At 39.1% G+C, this 18,943-nt stretch overlaps 1 protein-coding gene across 3 annotated transcripts in view; it reads right to left on the reverse strand.

Moving 5' to 3' along the window:
• Positions 1-18,943, reverse strand: part of MAP7D2 (MAP7 domain containing 2) — an 80,206-nt gene that overhangs the window by 35,047 nt on the left and 26,216 nt on the right. For all 3 annotated transcript variants that reach the window (XM_056496331.1, XM_056496338.1, XM_056496321.1), the window contains exon 2: positions 470-547. In XM_056496331.1, the coding sequence (XP_056352306.1) occupies positions 470-547 (78 nt within the window). The remainder of the gene's footprint in view (positions 1-469; positions 548-18,943) is intronic.

Consider the following 18,943-nt stretch of genomic DNA (forward strand, 5'->3'; position numbering starts at 1 on the left):
GGAACTGAATAACGTTTTTTATCATTCTGAAAGATTAACCATTTTACAACTTACAGAAAAGTAAACATTTAACGCTGTACTCAACAACTCTATTATATATTTCAATATGGCTAAAACTAAACAAAATGGAGATTGCTTTACCAAATCATGCTACATACTATTCTGAGTATTATTCAAAGCTTATTTGGTATTTTCACAAACCAGGATCATGACAGCAGTATCTTGAACATAAACCTGTATTCAAAGGCACACAAATCAAAGAATAAAGTCAACTTGTAAATATAAAATATTAAATATTTGACCAGAAATCCAGTAAGATTATTTCTTATAATTTAATTTAAAAGAAGTAATAAAGACCAGGAACAGACTGAACGACAAGATTTAAAATTCAGAACACAAAAAAATGCTATGTTAGTTAAGCCTATTAAAATGTATATATAAATAATACATACACCCCCTGCCAACTTACCAAGGTACTTCTCCCTTTCTTCTCTTCTTTCCTTTGCCAGTCTTTGCCTTTCATCAGTTTTCAGAAATCCATCAATAGCTGAAGAAAGAGGGAGGGAAAACAAAAAGCCTTAAAAAGCTGTTAGTAAAACTAAAAAGGATCCAAAAGAAATTAAAATAATCCATCAAAAAGAAATCATAACTACTGCATTTAACAATTCCAATAACAAAACCAATTTTGCTCTTGTATGCAGGCGGATTAACAAGCTGGGATTTGGGTACCTCTTGAGCACAGTCTCCCACCTACTGCTGAACTCCAAGCACAGTTCCTCAGTCTAAATGCCTGACTCCTCTCAGAGCAAACAAGCATGCTGATAGTGTTTGCTTCCAAACTTGAAACTTCCTTGGGAAAAACCATAAGAATGCAATTAACATGCATTTATCTTTGCTAATAAGCTTATTTTACATTTTTGGCTGGAAAGAAAAAGGTAGCTGAGAAAAGCAGTAAGTAGCTACGTGGAGTCCCAGCCTTCATATTTATGGCTGACCACAGCCCCTCGGTTTCCCTGCTCACTCAGCATGTCAACAACCAGCAATTACTGCTGGATGAGGCTACAGCAGCAGCAGCCCTCCTTTCCCAGGCAGGAAACACTTTGTGCTTCCGCCTGGAGTTGGCATCTAAAAGTAGGATACTTGTTTGGGAGGAGGTTGCCTAAGAATGTTTTGCACCTGGATCCAGATATCCCAGTTCTTTGCACAGCATGAGCAGCTGAAAAGTCCAATTCAAGGAGGGAGGAAGGCAGAGTGTGACACACCAGATGCCTTGGGGTCACCTGCCTGCATGCCCTGCAACAAGCACCAAAGGGACCTAAGATGGACCTTCTGCAACAGCAGGGCTAAGGCCACCAACACGTGCCTTGACAGACCATGCAGGGGATGGCATCCTCTTAAAGCAGCTGATAGGGTCTCCAGTGCCCTCCCTTCCCCTTCTTCTCAGCATCTCCTGAGGTCTGAGCAGTGCTGCAGTGCAAACAGGCATGGCATCTCACAGCACAGTTTACATCATTTGCAATCATTATCTGGGCTCCCTACTGAGTTACTGAATTCTAATTAAGTCCTTTTCCTTTTGGTCTGAAAACTGCACTTAATTTTATCAGATAAATATGAATGGAAAAATTACATAGACTGCAACCCCAAGTACCTTCCTGAAAAGTCACACTTGCAGGTTCCTTTCCAAAGGCATCCTGTCTATGGGAGCAAGGATTTTGCACAGGAAGTACCTTTCTATAAAATGCACAGCTCTGTAAGAAGGCTGAAAGCCAGCCTCAGTGACCCCTGGTGAGAATTGTAGGGTCTCAGCTGTCCCCCATTACAATAACAGCTTGACTTTTCTCCAAACAGCACCTTCAAAAACCATCTCTAATCCTCAGCACACACAGACTGCGACTACCTGAAGGCAGCCAGACCCCTGGAAAAATGTGATTATAGCTCCCAGCTGGTTAATTACAACTAAATTTGTGGGTCAATTACACACTAATTTATTTATTACCAAAGACTCATCCTACTTCCATACTAGTCTACTTGTTTGCTCGCTTGGCTGACATTTATTTTCAGATTTGACAAGGAAGAAGGAGACAAGAGGTGGCAGCTCAGTAAAACAACCACAGCAAAGGTTTGTAACTGCTTTGAAGGGGCCTGAAATAAGCAGCCAAGAAGATGAAACAACCTAGGTATTTTACAGCTCCAGTGGAAAGTCTTTTAGTGGTCTTAAAGTCAAACAAACATGAAACCTACAACTCAGGCTAGAGGCAGCAGAGGGATGTGAAATTCAGATGGATCAAGAGCTCAAAGATGGAAGAGAGCTTGGGAACAAGGAGGCTGGAGAAAGGGAAAGAAGCAGAGACACAGTTGAAGTCTTCAGTGGCAAAGGACCTAAATCAGATGGAGAGGTGGAACCTAAAGTACAGAAACTAGAATGGGGATAAATGGAGGGATGGAGAGGAAGAGCAAGAGAGTTCATGTCCATGAACTATGTTCACAAAATCCTGTACTGATTCTCATCACACTCCTGGTTTACCTCAGGTAACTAACTCAGAAACCCTCCAGCAAAAATGCATCCCATTATGCCTGTCAATAAAAGACAGCTAACTAATCTCTACTTAGATCTTCACAAAGACAACTGGTAGAAGTGGATGCAAAAACCTTGCTCACAACCCCACTGCTATCCAAAGTTGATGTACAATTTTTCAGGTTGGTTTTCTCAAGCATTTGAATATCTCAAACCAATTCTGAAAATACTAAAAGATGATCAAGGCTGTAATGTCACATATTTAAGAAATGAGAATGTATCCAAATTGAAACAGTCTGTATAATCTTTATTTTGCCTGTTCTTACAATTACATTTTTTTCCTTTTTGGTCCCTTTCATTCAGTGCATAAAAGTTGAATCAAATTCAAAGATATTAGTGCTTCTTTTTTAATTTCTTCTGAAACTGAAAAGTAGATAAAACTATGTCACTGATGAAACTACAAATACTATTAATTACATATGCAATACATCAAAAGGGGTAAAAACAACCAACACCACCAAAAAAACAGTGGAGGAAAACTGCATTCTAATACATACAGGCATCAAACACAAGAGGGCAAGAGTAGCATTAAAATAGCACAGACATCCTCAGTGCTGGCATTTCTTAACTAAAGTAATTGACTTTGAAAATCAGCATGCCTGCCAAAAGTCAGAAACCTGCTTGCCTTCAGAAAGAAAATATAGTTTTGAAGGACAGAAAGACTGATCTCTGGGCGATAGCTTGTACCTTGGGATGATTTCCAATAGCCAAAACTACTGTACTTTATGCATCATCATATAACACTATAAATGCAGTGGGCATAGCAGTTACCGGGGCAAGGAATTCATTAATGGCAGGAATGGAAATTCCGTTTGGCAAAGCGGACTGCAAGCAGCAGGCTGGCCCAGGGAGCTGTAACCCTGAACAGTGGAAGGGCATCCCTGTCCCGAGACAGGGAACTGCCGGCAGAGGGCAGGAGGAGGTCTGAGCGAACAACAAAACCCGCGGCGAAATCGCCCTCACCGAGCTGTGACCTCGGGTTAAGTCTGTATCCGCAGCTTTATCCTGAGCCTTCCTCATATTTACAGCTAAGCCTCTGATCCCTCACTTGGAGAGGCACGGAACAGCTAACAACATGTTTAAGAGTCAGGACGTAAATGCGGGCTAGTTGTTCTTCTGCCAACCGGAGTAATGAATACAAGGGGATAATGGCAGAAAATTCCCTAATAACAGACTTGCAGAGGAATAAGGAAACTGCTCAAATAATAACATCAAAGGTTTTACTCTCATGAAATGCACACATACAAATTGCTTCTACTTCTTACTCTATCTCCCAGCCCCTCCCTGAAAGACTCCTCTGCACAGTCCCCACTCTCAAAGGCATGCACTTAGGCACTGGGCTAATTCCTTGAGATTGTGCCTCATTTTTTGATTGAGGAGGGCCAGCTGTTCATCTGGGACTTTGCTACAATAATCATTTCTAAAGAAAAAGACCATACCATAAAACCATTCAAATGCCAGCGGCACACCTGCAGCAATAATGCAACAGCAAATGCTGCAGGATTCCTTCAATACTTCAATGTTACTTGAAAATAAATAATCACAGAATTTTGTAAAACCCAAGGTGTTAATCACTGCTTCAACCCTTTTTTACGGGCAAGGCAAACCTACTCAGACTGATGAAACAGCACCAGAACATGTCCACACACACTGCTCTGCTCCTCCTGCTGCTTGTGAAAGCCTCTTGGTGGCTGCTCAAGACAGAGAAAGGCTGTCCTCTCCTGACAAGACACAAAGCAACCTCTGTCTTTTGAAACCCATATCCTGTTTTTGGTGAGAAAACAAGTACTCAAGCAGGTAAATTAGTTTATTGGAAGCTGAAACTACATTTCAAAAGGACCAATGGGCTGCTTGGGCATCTCCTCTCCTGAAATTCACACCTGAGTAATGTCAGTAGGTAAGGTCTCTATTAATTTTATTTCCAGTTTGTAATTGAACTCACCCCCCCATCTGGCCTCTCTAATACCCCATGGTATTTGGTTTCACAATATATTTATACATAGAAGATATCAAAGCCCTTGTCGGGCATCCTGACAGAAGAAAACTCAGCCAGGCACCTGAGACCAGCTCTGTGTGTTCCACACACTGAGACCTCTGGCCATCCTGCATGACCACATTCAACACATTTAGACTTTTGTTCATTCTACCTGAAATTGTCCAACACTTTTAGACTTTTGCCACAGTATGTGTCATCTTACACTGATGCTGCTGAATTACTGAAATTCCTGGTTTGGATGCCATTCTGCCAAAGGGTGGCCTTGCCTGGGACCAGATAAGCCTGAGGTATCATTCCACTTACACCCACTGTTCTGCTGGTAAACTGTTGTTTCAAATAACATAATCATCTATAAAACTGATGCTTTGCTCCCTAAAACCTGCTTTGTCTCCCTTGGGACTGTTCTTTGAGACAATAATGAACAGACGTTTTCCACTTGTCACTGTTTCCCTCTGGGTATTTCTGAATGAAGAAATGTTCAAGTTTTCAGCTATTAACTGTACTTTGAGGGGAAAATAGTTACAAATCTGCATGTGGCTGTACTTGGATGGTAGTTTCTATTGGCAAAAGGCACTTCTCCTTAATTTTAACTATTATATAATTGAGTGGCTTTCAGGTAGCGGTAACATGCAAACACAAGAGCTTTGCAGGTAGCTTCAGTAAGATTTAGTGGAGAGTTGTCCTTTTTGATAATTATCTTTTTTGACATTTTCTCTCATTAAAAAAGCTCTCTATTCTATTGCATTCAAAAATCTTAATACAAAGAATCAGAATTTCCCCAGCTTCAGATATTTCATTTTATTTTTATATTTGCCTGGTTGGATTTCAAATATAACCAGAAAATCAAAAGGAGCATTTTCTATTATGTCTAATTAAAATATCAGTATGGCTATTTGCTGTTATAAAGATGTTATGTAGATGAAGCAATTAAAGGCAAATAGTTGCCAAATACAGTGACATTTCAGAACCTCAGGCTAATTGTCTGAGAGGTGGCCTGGCAGATACAGAGAAGCTGTCAGGGACTGTACACTCTGGTTAAACAACTAGGACACTTGCCTTATGTCCCTGCTCCCCACCCTGGATTTTCAAATTATCCATTTGAATCAAGAACTTCAGTTGTAAAACATACTTACAAAAGACTGCAGTAGCAAAATATATCCTACTGGTATGTTTATTTAAGTTTAGGGTGAAATTGCCTAAAAATGTTGGCCAAATAACCATGAAATGATACACAGAGTATATACAGGTTATTTTGTGATCACATATATTAACAGAAATAACTTAATTACTGCATGGAGAGGAAAAGATTGCTAAAATATAAATACAGATCTTTTCAGTTTTGCATGAATCCACACCTAATCAGCTCCACGGGATTGTGTACAAATGTGTGTGCAGCTCTAACAGTGCCCCAAAGGAGACTCCAGTATCAGGCAGACACAGCAGATGCACCTAAAGAGCACTCAAGAGAACAGTAAGATACATTAGCAAACAATTTTACTTATGAAAACACTAGATAATTAATCTAGTGTTATTATTTATTTAGTTTACTGAACAAGTCCCTGCTAGACAGCCCCCCACATAGCCCATAACAATCAGTAGCACTTTGTCCACTTTTTCTACACTGATGTTTTATTCATGTGCTTCTGTAACCTCTCAAGCAGAAAGGAGTCCATAGGCTTAACCAGTGCCTGATAGTATCTCTCACAGATTTAACACACTTGAACATTCACAGCTGTATTTTTCAAACACCACTAGACCCCAGATCCCTTTGGCATCTCTATGTAGGATCTTCTCTTATACAGCCTGTCCAGCAACTTTCTAGAAGGAAAAGTATGCATTCTGGAAAGAATTAAAAAACACTATTTCTAATTCATAATTAACAGTTTGAAACTTCTAGGGTTTGCCAAGGTGGTACTACTGGAAATTTTATGCTAAAACAAGCAAATGTGAACCCCAAAGCTATAAACATTTCAAATACAATTTTTTTTCCCCACAACTGAAATACTTCTCTTCATTCACTTTCTTTACTTCTCTTTCATTCACTTACTGCCTATCTCCTAAATCAGCAATAGTCCCAACTTGTATTTACAATTTATGCATTGATAAACTTGCACAGACTAGTTTCACTGACTTCTGCAAAATGACTGTGTCAAAACAGAAGATATGGAAACACCTTGTTAGGCTCAGGAAACCTATGCTAACCCAACCCAAGTCTGAAACAAAAAAAAAAAAAAAAAAAAAAAAGTAGTCCTATCCCTCACATACTATCATATTGAATGGAAAGTTCATTTTTTGGAAGGAGAGTAGCAATAAATACTGCAGACACTGCTTGCCTGGTTCACTTTACTTTGCAATAAAAAGCCTCAGTGTACAACAATAAACCTCAAATCACAGTTACTTTGCCTAAATTATCTAAGGGAAACTTTTTAGGGTTGGATAAATTTGTTTCTCCATTACAGTAAATTGAACCCAAACTTCAGGTCTCATTTTAGAAACATATACATCAAAATTAAAGATATTCCATTTTTTGGTGACAATTTTTGTTACCAAAATGAACAATAAAAAAGTTTTCATCTATAGTACATGGATGTAGTCAGCAGCATTGTGTCCACCATGTGTTCTGCATTGATGTTTAATTTATATACTCCTGTAATCTGTCAGGCAGAAAGGAGTCCAGAGGCTTAACCAGTGCTTGCCAGTGTCGTTCTCCCAGATTAAACATACATGAAAATTTGTAGCTATAGTTATAAATAGCTATACCTTTATAGCTAGTCTATAGTGTAGTCTAGAACAATTTAATTTTAATTGTAAGTGTTTCTGGATTGGCTATACACATCTATGCATCAGCATCTGCTGATGCTATATATTAATTATTAGGTATTAGATAACCAGAGCTTAGTTAAACACCAGCACGTCACTGAGAAATTCAGATATATTTAGCATGAGCAGACCAGATGGGAACTATAAGTATCCATTTCTCTCACCTCCAGATAGCTTGTAATCCCCAGATGCACATTAAACCCCACTTGCTGTTCAAATTAATTGGCTTTGCTGGTGTGTGGCACTGAACAGTGATGTTATGCTTTGGTGGCTTTTCAAATGTCACCGCTGTGTTGCACTCTCCAGTGAGAGCTGAAGTGAACAACGACAGCAAAAGTGAAGGGAGCACTGAGCTGCTTTCCTGTGTCCAGGTAGGAAGAGCTTTAGCAGAAGCCTTGCACAGCCCTCAGGCAGGAGGAGCTGACCTGCACCACAGTTCATTTTCTTGCTGAACACTTGATCAAACCTTTGCAGCAGCACCTCACGCTGCACATCTAAAACCGAGGGGTGCAGGAGCCAGTACCTGCAAATATTACCTGCAGAAAACTGAGAGCATTCCAGCTGTGAGCACCCAGGTAACTCAGAGCACACTGGGCTGAGCTCCTGCTTTGTGCTCAGGCTCTTTGGCCATGCAACCCCAGTCACCCTCCCCGCTGCAGTGGGTGGCTGTCCTGCCTCCAGACAGGCCAAAAGACACCCCCAAAGCCCCCATATCAGCACCCAGCATTAAAATTTGGCTTCATGGAGAAGAGGGAAGTTGGAATGATTTTTCCCACTGGAACGTGTCAGTTCAAAGCACTGAAGTGCACTGCTGAAGGCCATTATTGTGCTGCCAGAGCTCCTCCTCACTGCACCAGCTGCAAAACTCTAACTTCAGCTGATTCAGGGGTCACAGGACAGCATTTTGGAAGAAGCCTCAGCAGTCCCTGTACATCCTGCCTGCCTTCCACTGTGGCCTTTTTGCAGGCCATGGATCTCTGTAGCAAAGTGACTGCCTGCAGATGGGGCAGTCAATAAAGATTTTTTAAAAAAACCTATAATCAAACTGTTAATTAACCTCTATGTCTAGGTACCCGAACAAAAGCATTAGCTTGCATCTTAACCAAAAGTCAGAAAGTTTTCCTTTGGAGCCTGAAGTGAAAATGACAAGGATTTGTCAGTATGTTCTCACAAACTGTCCTTAAAAGAATTTTAAGACTAATCACAGAAGAAATGATAAAACAAACAAAACAAAAAACTCTACAAATAAAAGGCTCACACTTGGGTAACAGAGGTTTGGTGAATGAGCATCTCAGAGGTGGCATTTGTACAGCACAGCACAGTCCTGAAATTTTCCACTGAACTTGTATGTACAGGGATGGCTCTGCAGCCCTTTTACTAGCTTTGTTTTCATTTCAAGTCTAACTTATAGAGACTGCAAAAGAGACACTGGTGCTTTGGGCTTTGCTCTGAGTTGCAGCACAGATACAGCCAGAGAACCAAGAAAACACACTTGAACCCTAACAAAGCTTACGGAGGCATGAGGTGCTGCCAGCATGTCTTTTATTACCACAGCAGGTCTGCTTTTTCCCCTAGATAGTAAAATTTTTAACATTACCTTCATCAGCCACTATATTCTGTCCTCTATGATTGGAGATTTAGAGAAAGCTTCAGGATGTTTCTGTTCTGTTCTTCATGGTGAGGAAAGTGAATATAAAGCACTTAACAAAAGAATAATCCGTTTGCAATTTTCCATTTATATATTTATCTCTATTAAAAAAAAAGTGTTGATGACTTACTAACATGACAGCTATCTAGGACTAACCTAAATAATCTTCACTTTGCTCTACCCACACCTTGGACATTGCTGAAACAGTGTATTATTCCAAATAGAAGCAGCTACCAGCATCAAACGTAGAAAGGACATTTTCCCAGTGATTTGGCAAAAGCTTCCAAAATAAAAAGAAGCAAAGCTGATTAAATCACAGCACACACGATCAAGTGAACTTCATCCTCTGTGGACTTGCCTGTGTTCAGAAGCAACAGCTAAAATGTTGCTTTTGCTATGCTTCACACTAATTATATTTCCCAGTCATTTATTTCAGGGAGAACACCCACTGACTATCAAAATCAAAACAACTTATTCTAGGAACATGCACAGTAAATCTTCATAGGGAAAAAAAGCTTTAACAATTAAATTGTTTGCTTTAAAGTTTTTTCTTGGATTTTAGTAGATGAACTACACCAACATAGTTCATATTTATAACATTATGTATGGACATACAGTTTTAACTATATTTATGGTCAGTGTCACTTCATCAAATTATACTCCACACAGTTCCTGGTTTTACATCCCCCAGTCTTGACCCCCACACATAATTCTTAATAAAGCACATAATTTAATGATGGGATCCAAACACCCTTTTAAATCCAGAACATTAACTTTACCCTCTGGCATTTATGCAGTCAGTCTCACCTGAGCATCTAATCATTCTAGGTCTTCCATCAAGAGCTAACATGTCCTTGTTGGGACTTCTGCTTACTTTTCCCTTGTGCTTTAGCTGTGAGCTTCTGACACTCAAGGAATTCCAAGCACAAAGCTCTCAGCGCATGCAAGTTCATCTAAAAGACATTCACCTGAGACCTGATCATGTGTTGGCAACCTCTCTGTCCCAGAGAGAAAAAAAAAAATATTACATTTACATACATCCTTTTGTACATAAAGTATGCATCTCTGTAAGACTATTTATTATGACTGTTCTTGGTCCTACAATTTAGTATTGGTCACTCTGCAAAGAAAGTGTTAATTATCTTTGTTAGAAACCAATCAAGTCTCCTGAAAGGCAAGGTTCCAAAAGCAAGAACCTCATTCAACTCTTACCCTTGAACTATATTAAAGGATCTGAATTACCTGGAGCTTCTAGAGGTCTAGAAAACACCCCAAAGTAGAAACGGCCTTAACACTGACCCAGGCTACCTCATTTATGCATGGGGCTGGTGCAGCCTGTTGAAGGAGTCCAGGTCAGTGAAGAATAGTGAGAACTGAGACATTTTGGGTCCCATCCCCTTGCCTAAATCCTGCTCCATATTCTGACAATGTTTGCATTTTATAGAAACAGAAGACCTTGGACCTATTAGATTAGTACTTGGAAGATTATTTTTCAAAAGCAGGAGACGGCATGGAGATGATGGATAGATATACAAATAAGGCTGAACATTTCTGCATCCCTTGAAAGAGTTGGGTGAACCAATGTTCTTAAGTGGAATTTATTTGGAGATTCAATACCTTAACAAATGTAAAAAGGACTAAGTCTGCCTTTTTACCACTGCAAAAGATAAATCTTTGTTTAATATGTCATTTCTCAGAGGATTATTCACTGAGTTCCAGATATAAATTTTATTAGTTGTTTATGCAGACTCAGAACACAAATCACATTATTCATGGAGCTCTTAACCTACAGAATAAAAAAGATAATTTACCAAACTCAAACTTTCCACACAAGAGAGGTGAGCGGATTAGGCATCCACTGATTTTTCAAATCTCAAAAAGAAGGTTGAGGCTTTTCCTGGGTAAGAATTTGGAGCATTTACAAAGGTTCAGAAAAATCTATAAAAATAAAGGATAAATAAGAATATAAAGTGACTAAACTGTATGCAAAGTTCTTAAATAATATGCTAAGATGAAAATATAAACTGAATAATACAGGCCTGACAGCACACTTAGGCCAATTAAAACATAGTGGGTCACTAAGCTTTGCAGTAAGGAGTGCTTAGCACAGAGATCAGATCCTGTATTCAGTATTTTCTGTCAAAGTTCATCTAAACTTTTGCAGTGATGTGTGGCAACACTACAGAGGATGAAGGAAAACTCCAGTTTGCCCTGGTGTCTCCTACCTTCTTTTGTGACCTTCATGGCCCACAGAGGAACAAGTCAAGAGATAGAATTAATATTCCAGTCAACAATGTGCAGCTTTCCCTGCTGTGACGAGTCTGCCTCTGCCCTCACTCAGGGAAGTCCTGTGGAGGAGCAGACACTGCAAGCACAGGGGAAAATTATGGAGACTCAGTTGGTCCCATGGCACATGCATTTTAGAGCCTTTAGACACTCAGCTGGTCCCATGGCACATGCATTTTGGAGCCTTTAGACACAAACAGGCCCTTGCACATACACAACCACTCCATAAGCACAGTATTTTCTTTCCACTGTTACCAGAAGTAATTTCAAAGACAAGATACACTGGCCCAGCGTAATTTTTTAAGAAGATTCAGGTACTTATAGAACAACATTTCTTGGAGTCCTTCTGTTGATCCTCCAGCCATCTGGAGAAGACTGACTTGATTCAGGACTAAGTCCAAAGCTGTAACTGTAAGTAAGTAAGCAAGTAAGATGTAAGTGCTAGAGTCAGCAATTCAACATTGGTGCCCAGATGCTTTCTGGGCACAAAACAAGCAGAACAGGATTTGAAATGTTTTAAGAAAAAAAAGTCATTTATATTTTTCTGAAATGACGGACATCCATTGAGAAGCTCTCATGGGTATAAGGCCTCACAGTATAAGAAAAGCTATTTGGTTCCAAGGCAAAATTTTTTTATTACTTTATTATTCTGCCTTTGTATACTCTTGCACATGATTTGGTGGCATTTTGCAAAGCAAATTTCTGTTCTCATTTATAAATAAGGGCAGAGTTAGAAATCTGGCCCACAGATTTTTATTTTTCTGGTAATTTAAATTCTTCAAACAAGTGACTTCAAAAAAGCGTCTACAGGGCACTGAAAAGCCTCATTTCTTACAGGGCTGTGCCTTGACACCAGATTCTCTACTGAAGTGTTCTCAGAAGGTCAGGGTCATTCATAAACAATTCTCTCCTGGAAGTGGTGAATTTGAGGCCATGTAATATAGGAGTGAGCTTTTACTGCATTCTGTGGCATCACCTGGTTTTATCATCTTTGCAGGAAGATAGCATCCTTCAGATTGTCATTTAGGATAAATTTGGTTGAAGCTGACTGATGGCTTCAACAGCTAATTATTGGTGAGAAAAAAGAAGGATAGACAAATAGGTGTGATCCTCTATATTTAATTTCTTTTTTAAGAAATACAAACAACTGAGTTCTTGAAATTGTAACAAGACACTTAAAACCTGCATCAAAATCCTTATTCATTTGCATGCCTCAAGAAATACAGCATATTAAGTATACAACATCCTACACCAATAAAGGCTTTCTATCTTCAAGGCCCTAGCTACTTACAACATGATGGCCCTGGGTAAAAAGAAAACCCACAAGAACTCCAAAAAATATATTAAAACTCATGGAAGTTTCTAAAAACAACAAATACAGAAATCTGCATATTATGTTTTTTGATAACCTAATAGTTCAGAGGAAAATCTCTAGCTACTTCTGCACATTTTCTGAATAACTCACCTAGAATAAATGTAACAATAAAAGTGAGAGGGCAGACATTAGCCAAAAAACAAATTTAAACACACAGTTTAAATATTCCAGGAAAAAGAAGTATTATTTTATGCTATACTGATATTGATCTAATTAACTGCCTGACATTTAAACTGACAAGCTTAAAGAAAGGCACAGACAATATATAAGATGGGAACTGTAAAAGACGTTTAATCCAGTGTCACAATGCTAAACTGCCAAGATAAAGTGACCAATAATAATGGCAGAAAAATTTTCAGTGGTAATGTCTTTTGGGATATTTATAAAAAGCAGAATGAGAAACTAAGTGCTTGCAGTTTATCAAAACCTCACTGTATACCTAAAAAAGTGGAGGCTGACAGATGAGTTTGAAAAAAATATTTGCAGGAAACATACCAAGCTCTAAAAGGAAACAAAGACAATTATTTGAACATGTGAACAATAGCATAAATTTATTAAGATTGAAGATGCCTGAATTTCTACTCTACCTTCCCCTGTGTTGAGATGCCACACAGAATTCACCAAATCTAATCACACAGCCTGACTCTTTTTTGGCAGACAGATTTATTTTATGCTATGACATAGTCTAGTAACACGTGGTGTGGATGAGTTCATGGGGATAAAAAGAAAGCTCTTCAATAGAGATAAATGTGTGATGAATGCGAGGAATTGAAGGTCTCATACGCTTGGCAGGCAATACTTTGTCTAATTCATTTTGAAAACACTTGAATAATGATTTAGCAATTAAATTATCTACTTGTAATACAATGTAATTATACATTTTGGAAGACAGAGACTAGCTGGCTTAATTTCTTCTAATGTGTGTTTAGACTTTTTAAGTCTACAATTAGCCAGTATATGGGTTAGCTGCTATTTTCTATTTAAAATTTACTTTTAAATTTTCTCTTATTCTTTGTTCCCCACCTCCCTCTTTTCTGATGTGTTGCAGTTGTGGTTTTAATAAAACAATTACTGGCAAAAAATCTAACCTGACTGATCCTGCAAATAAAACAAATGTAGCTTTATTTGGAACCAAAATGTAGGAACTTACAGTCAAAAGCTTAAAACTTCACACCAAAAAAATAGTAAAATAATCCTGTTTTAATTCTTGTAACAACCCATCTCATCACTTTTCCCTGCCCCAATATCAACATTAAATCCCAAACTATGCTCTTTCCTGTCTATTTTTCTTTTCATGTCACAAAACCATTAAGAAAGCTCTAGTTTTATATAATACTTCAAGTTCCTGACCTTTGCACCATTAAATGCAATGCACCATAAATGCAAATATGTTCAATAATTCAGTGTCTGAGTATCTATTTGTAATTTACTCCTTATATTTGCCCTTAATGTCTCACTGTGGTTTCCAGTGAGACTGTTCACCTCTGCCAGAGCTGGCATTACAGCTACACAGTAGAGACACATTAAAAACTTTCCTCATGCCATGAACCTCATCAATTACTTAAAACAATTCCTATTCTGGATCCTATAAAACTAAAGAAGTTTTTATTTAAAAAATATCTTCTGAGCTATACCTCAGGGATAAACATGTGCAAATCTGCAACACAACTGTGGAAATACGATACAACTATTAATGAACTAACTTTATCTTCCAGCAATCTACCAAGTTTATTCAGGTTAGACTGTTTTTTCATCACTTTTTTTTTCCTGTTTGCAATATAGTTATTTAGGATTTACCACATATAAACATGTCCTTTTGCTAGTTCTACCTCAGAAATTTATAGGCTGTAGCAGGTAAGTTTCATATGATTAACTAAAATAATTTTCCATTAATTATGCAATCTAAACTAAATTAGAAGTGATAAATAGTTGCTAAAGGTATTAAAAACTACTTGGTAACCCCTTAACTATAAATGGATACTTTTTACAAACTGCACAGATACTGGACAACAGAAGGGGTTAATCCAAAGAAATTTGCAAGCAAAACAAAAACCAAAATGCACCAGAATCTCAGAAATCCCCACAAAAGCCAAGATCCAAGTACCCTGACCACCCATGCAGTAACAGATCTATTGGGCTGCATGAGAGTTTTGGGTAGACACTGAAACTACCTTGCACCCATGTGCCCTGCACATTAACTCTTTTATTAAGAGGGTTTTACACAGGACACCACTCCCTTGAAGACACCTCTGGTATGGAGAAGGGGCCAATGCCATATGTATGGATCCAAACTGAAGTTGCAGACTGGCTGTACCTCCAGGCTGTCGCTGGCAGCCCCATCTCCAGTCCATCCCAGCTGGGTCCCTGGACTCAGCTGACCACCCTACTGGCATGGCACTGCTATGCCCACTCTGCAGTGCTAGAGGAGAGAACACAGAAACTGTGCTGCATTATTGCCAATGCAAAAACTCTGAATCACTCCTTTGTTTCACATGAGAGAAGCATCAAAGTGCTCAGCTCACAGCCCAGGACCTCCCTCACTGTACATGGAGAGCACAGGCTGCACACCACCACTGAACAGCCCTGTAAAACCACTGCACCAGTTAACACTGACTTGCTCCCAGGCTCCTTTTTATGTCTCATCCTTTTCCCTGCAACAGAAACCTCTATGCTCTTTTCCACTTCTGGCTTCCTAGAATCACTAACTGGCATAAAATAGGATGGTTTTTCACCACACAAAACAACAATTCAAATTTCAATTCAATTCAATTTTCACCACATAAAACAACAACAAAAAAGGTAATAGATAGATAACTCATCTGACCACTAGATAACAACTGAGTAAAACAACAGCTATATCAATAGCAAGTAGTGTACCAGGTTTCAGGTGTTTTTAAACAAATGTCTCATCAAGTCCAATTCTTACGTGAATTGGTTTAAAACAAAACAAGATTTGTATAGTGATAATTACTTCTCTTGTTTTTTAAATAAGATTATAAAGTGTGAAGTACTTTTGACAGAAAATGTAACTGTTTAAACTGGAATTACATTCTTCTATTTCTATCTTAATAAGTAACACATGCCCACTACCCACACCTATGGTCATGCTGGGTCAAATACTTTATACATAAGAGGTTCATAAATAAACAATTTTAACACACAGAAATGGCTGCTGGTGCACAAGTAACCAGAAGCAGGCAAACCATCCATTTGCTCACTGCACAGAGGCCACCAGCTGCTAAAAGAAGGGAAGGAAAAGTTATTCTGCTCCATAATGCACATCCCAAGAAACCAGCAGCCACTCCTGCTTAATAAGTGAGAACTGATCAGATAAAAACAATTTCAGGGGAAAGAAAATGTTAAACCTACGCAGCTGCGTTTTGGTTTCCCCCACCTCGCTTTGTATTAACCTCTCACCTTCTTCCTAGATTTTTGGACATACTCCTCATCAACATTTCCCCAAATTAAAGGCTGGAATGTCAGTAAGAATCATCAGGTTTTGAGTGATGAAATGAAGTTTTTTTATTTTGCCACTTTAAAAAGCAAGACTTAGGATAAAGGGTGTTTTGAACAGACATCAGCTGAAGGGCAGATTCCTACCCCATATAATCCATCATGGCATTGGAGCTAAAAGATCAGGGCTACCTGCCTAATAAAAATGCACCTCTAAAAGTCCAAGGTGATAGGTCTATCAAAACCCAGTTAAAAATCCACATATTAATGAAAACAAAACAAAACAGGACAACCCCATACAAACATAGCAAGTTCTGAAATTGATAAAGGTAAAACCAGGAGGAAATATGAAAGGTTTCAGATTGAAAATAGGAAGCACTCAATGTGAAAATGAAATCAGCCTGCTTTGCAAACAACTCTCATTATTAATATCATAAAGATCTAGCCAGATGGGAGACAATATCCTGCACAGTGCAGCTGAGAAAAACAACAGCAGAGAAACAAAATCATTCTTCTTTTCAATTGTAATTCCATAGTCAGCACTAAGAGTTGTTTTCAGAAAACACTCTGCAGGGTTTATTTTGAATAAAAAGTAAAGTACAGCCTCTCCTGAGTCTTCCCTCTAACTGCCACTGCCGCAGACAAGCCACAATGATTTCCTTCTCTTGCTTGAAGAGGAGCTCTTAAGGAGGTTTCTGACAACCACTTAAGCAAAGAGCATGATAATCTCAAAGAGAACATTCCTAAACACTACTTGAAGAGATCATGTATGTTTCCCTCCTCTCATGAATATAAAAAAATGTGTGAATAGAGGCTATTCAGTTACATTCAAAATTACTTTGGACAAATTCATCTGCAGATAGTGATGCTGGCAGCTGAGCTTCCTTTCTCTCACTGGAAGTGGATGCAGATTTTTTCTAAGCACTTTCCACACTTGGTGAAAAATTAATAGGTCGATTAGTGTGATTTATACAAAGCTAACTTCTATAGAATAATCAGTCAGTAGCACTCTGTAAATACTGTCTTTCTAGGCAAATATATATATACCTTATACAGTGAGCATATAATTAAGATTACTTTTCTTGATGGCAGAGTTCTGTCAGAAATGCTGACTGCTATATGAAGAGCCAAAGAATCTGGATTAGCTCTTACTCAGCCATTTTAGATTGATTTACAGCATGAAGAGTAAATAGTAAGATTCAGAAAAAGATTTATGTATGACTAGATAAGTAAGATTCCTCCCACATACATATATATGGTTGAAGGGGGAGGACAGAAATTGAAAAACAAAAACCATGAAAACTAGAACAGTTTTCTATAAGCAGAGTGATAAATAGTAGTGCTGTGTGAACATCCATCTTTTCAAACACCTCCTGTGTTTGTTTATTCATTGTAGGTCTCATGGCAGGCTTATTTAACCTTGAAAATCATGAGCATCCTGGCTTGGAAATAGTCTTAAGGGCAGGAAAGTTCTCTCAAATACCAATGGAAAAACTATACACACATATATATATACATACACAATGCTTTTGAGAGGACATTTCAGTGTTACTAGGATCATTACCGGTTCCCACCTTCATGGACTTGGGCTGTAGAGAGTACCAGTATGCTGAGTTCTGCAGTTTCTCCTCATTCTAAGCAGTTTTCCCCTTTTGTGATTAAAGACAGAACAAGAAATAAAGCTGTCCTCTCCCTACCTTTCCCCTTCTTTTTTGAAATAATTCAAGTTACATCAAAACCAGCTCCCTGCCTATACATTACACCCCTTCTCTAGCATGCCTCACACCTTCCCACTTCTCAGCACAAATCTGCATGAGCTCCTGCCTCCCCTCAAAACCTTACTCCTCAAACAGAATGCCATCTGCCACATCCAGCACACTGCTCCTGCAGCCCTGTGGCTTTCAGCACAATTGTCCTGCACCCTGCCATGCACACACCTCCCCTGCCTCACAAACTGCCCCAAGCTCCCGAGGGATTGCTGGGGCTGATGGATGTGACATCCTCGGCAGGCAGCAGTGCCAGCAGCACTCTGCTGTCAGAGCAGGCTGGCACGCTCCAGCACACCAGCTGCAAGCAAACCCACGCACCCCACACGTGCTCGCTGTTTTGGGAAGCTTCAGAAGCCCTCAGCCAGAAAAGAGACATTTTTCAGGACCATAAAGTCTCTCCCCCACACCCAACCACTCCATTCACAAGGGAAGGTGGTTTGGACACATCCATGGGCTTTGCCACAACCTCTGCCAGCCATGAGGCTGGTCCAGAGCAGCTCCATACATGGGCTTTCCTTACAAAAATCACACATCAGCTCTTACTCCAAAACTTCAGTTTTGGTACTGCAAATATGTAGTTGGCTTGTTGCTTTCTAGAGTTTGTGCTCTGAAGGGTTATAGGTTCATACAACCACAGCATTGCCCAGGGAGGAAAGGATCTCAAAAAATCATCTGGTCCAATACTCCATGAGAGAGGGAGCCCAGATGAGATTATCTAACATCCTGTCCAACCCCATCTTGAAAACATCCAGTGACAGGGCCTCCACCATGTCCCTCAGGAGCTTGTTACAGTGATTATTATTGTCACTGTAAAAAAATGTATTTCTTTTATCAGGATAAAGCCTCTCCTGGTAGCATTCCTTTTTGCTTTCTCTACGTAGCTACTTGAGAAGACAGAGCTTCCGTTCTCTTTGTAGTTCCTTTAAGTATCCTTTAAGCACTGGAATATGTATGAGGTCCTCCTGAGCCTTCTCTTCTCCCAGTTAAATGCTTGGTCTCCAAGAGGAAAAACAGAAAAATA

Source organism: Oenanthe melanoleuca, chromosome 1 (genome assembly GCF_029582105.1).
Source record: "Oenanthe melanoleuca isolate GR-GAL-2019-014 chromosome 1, OMel1.0, whole genome shotgun sequence".
NCBI lineage: Eukaryota > Metazoa > Chordata > Aves > Passeriformes > Muscicapidae > Oenanthe > Oenanthe melanoleuca.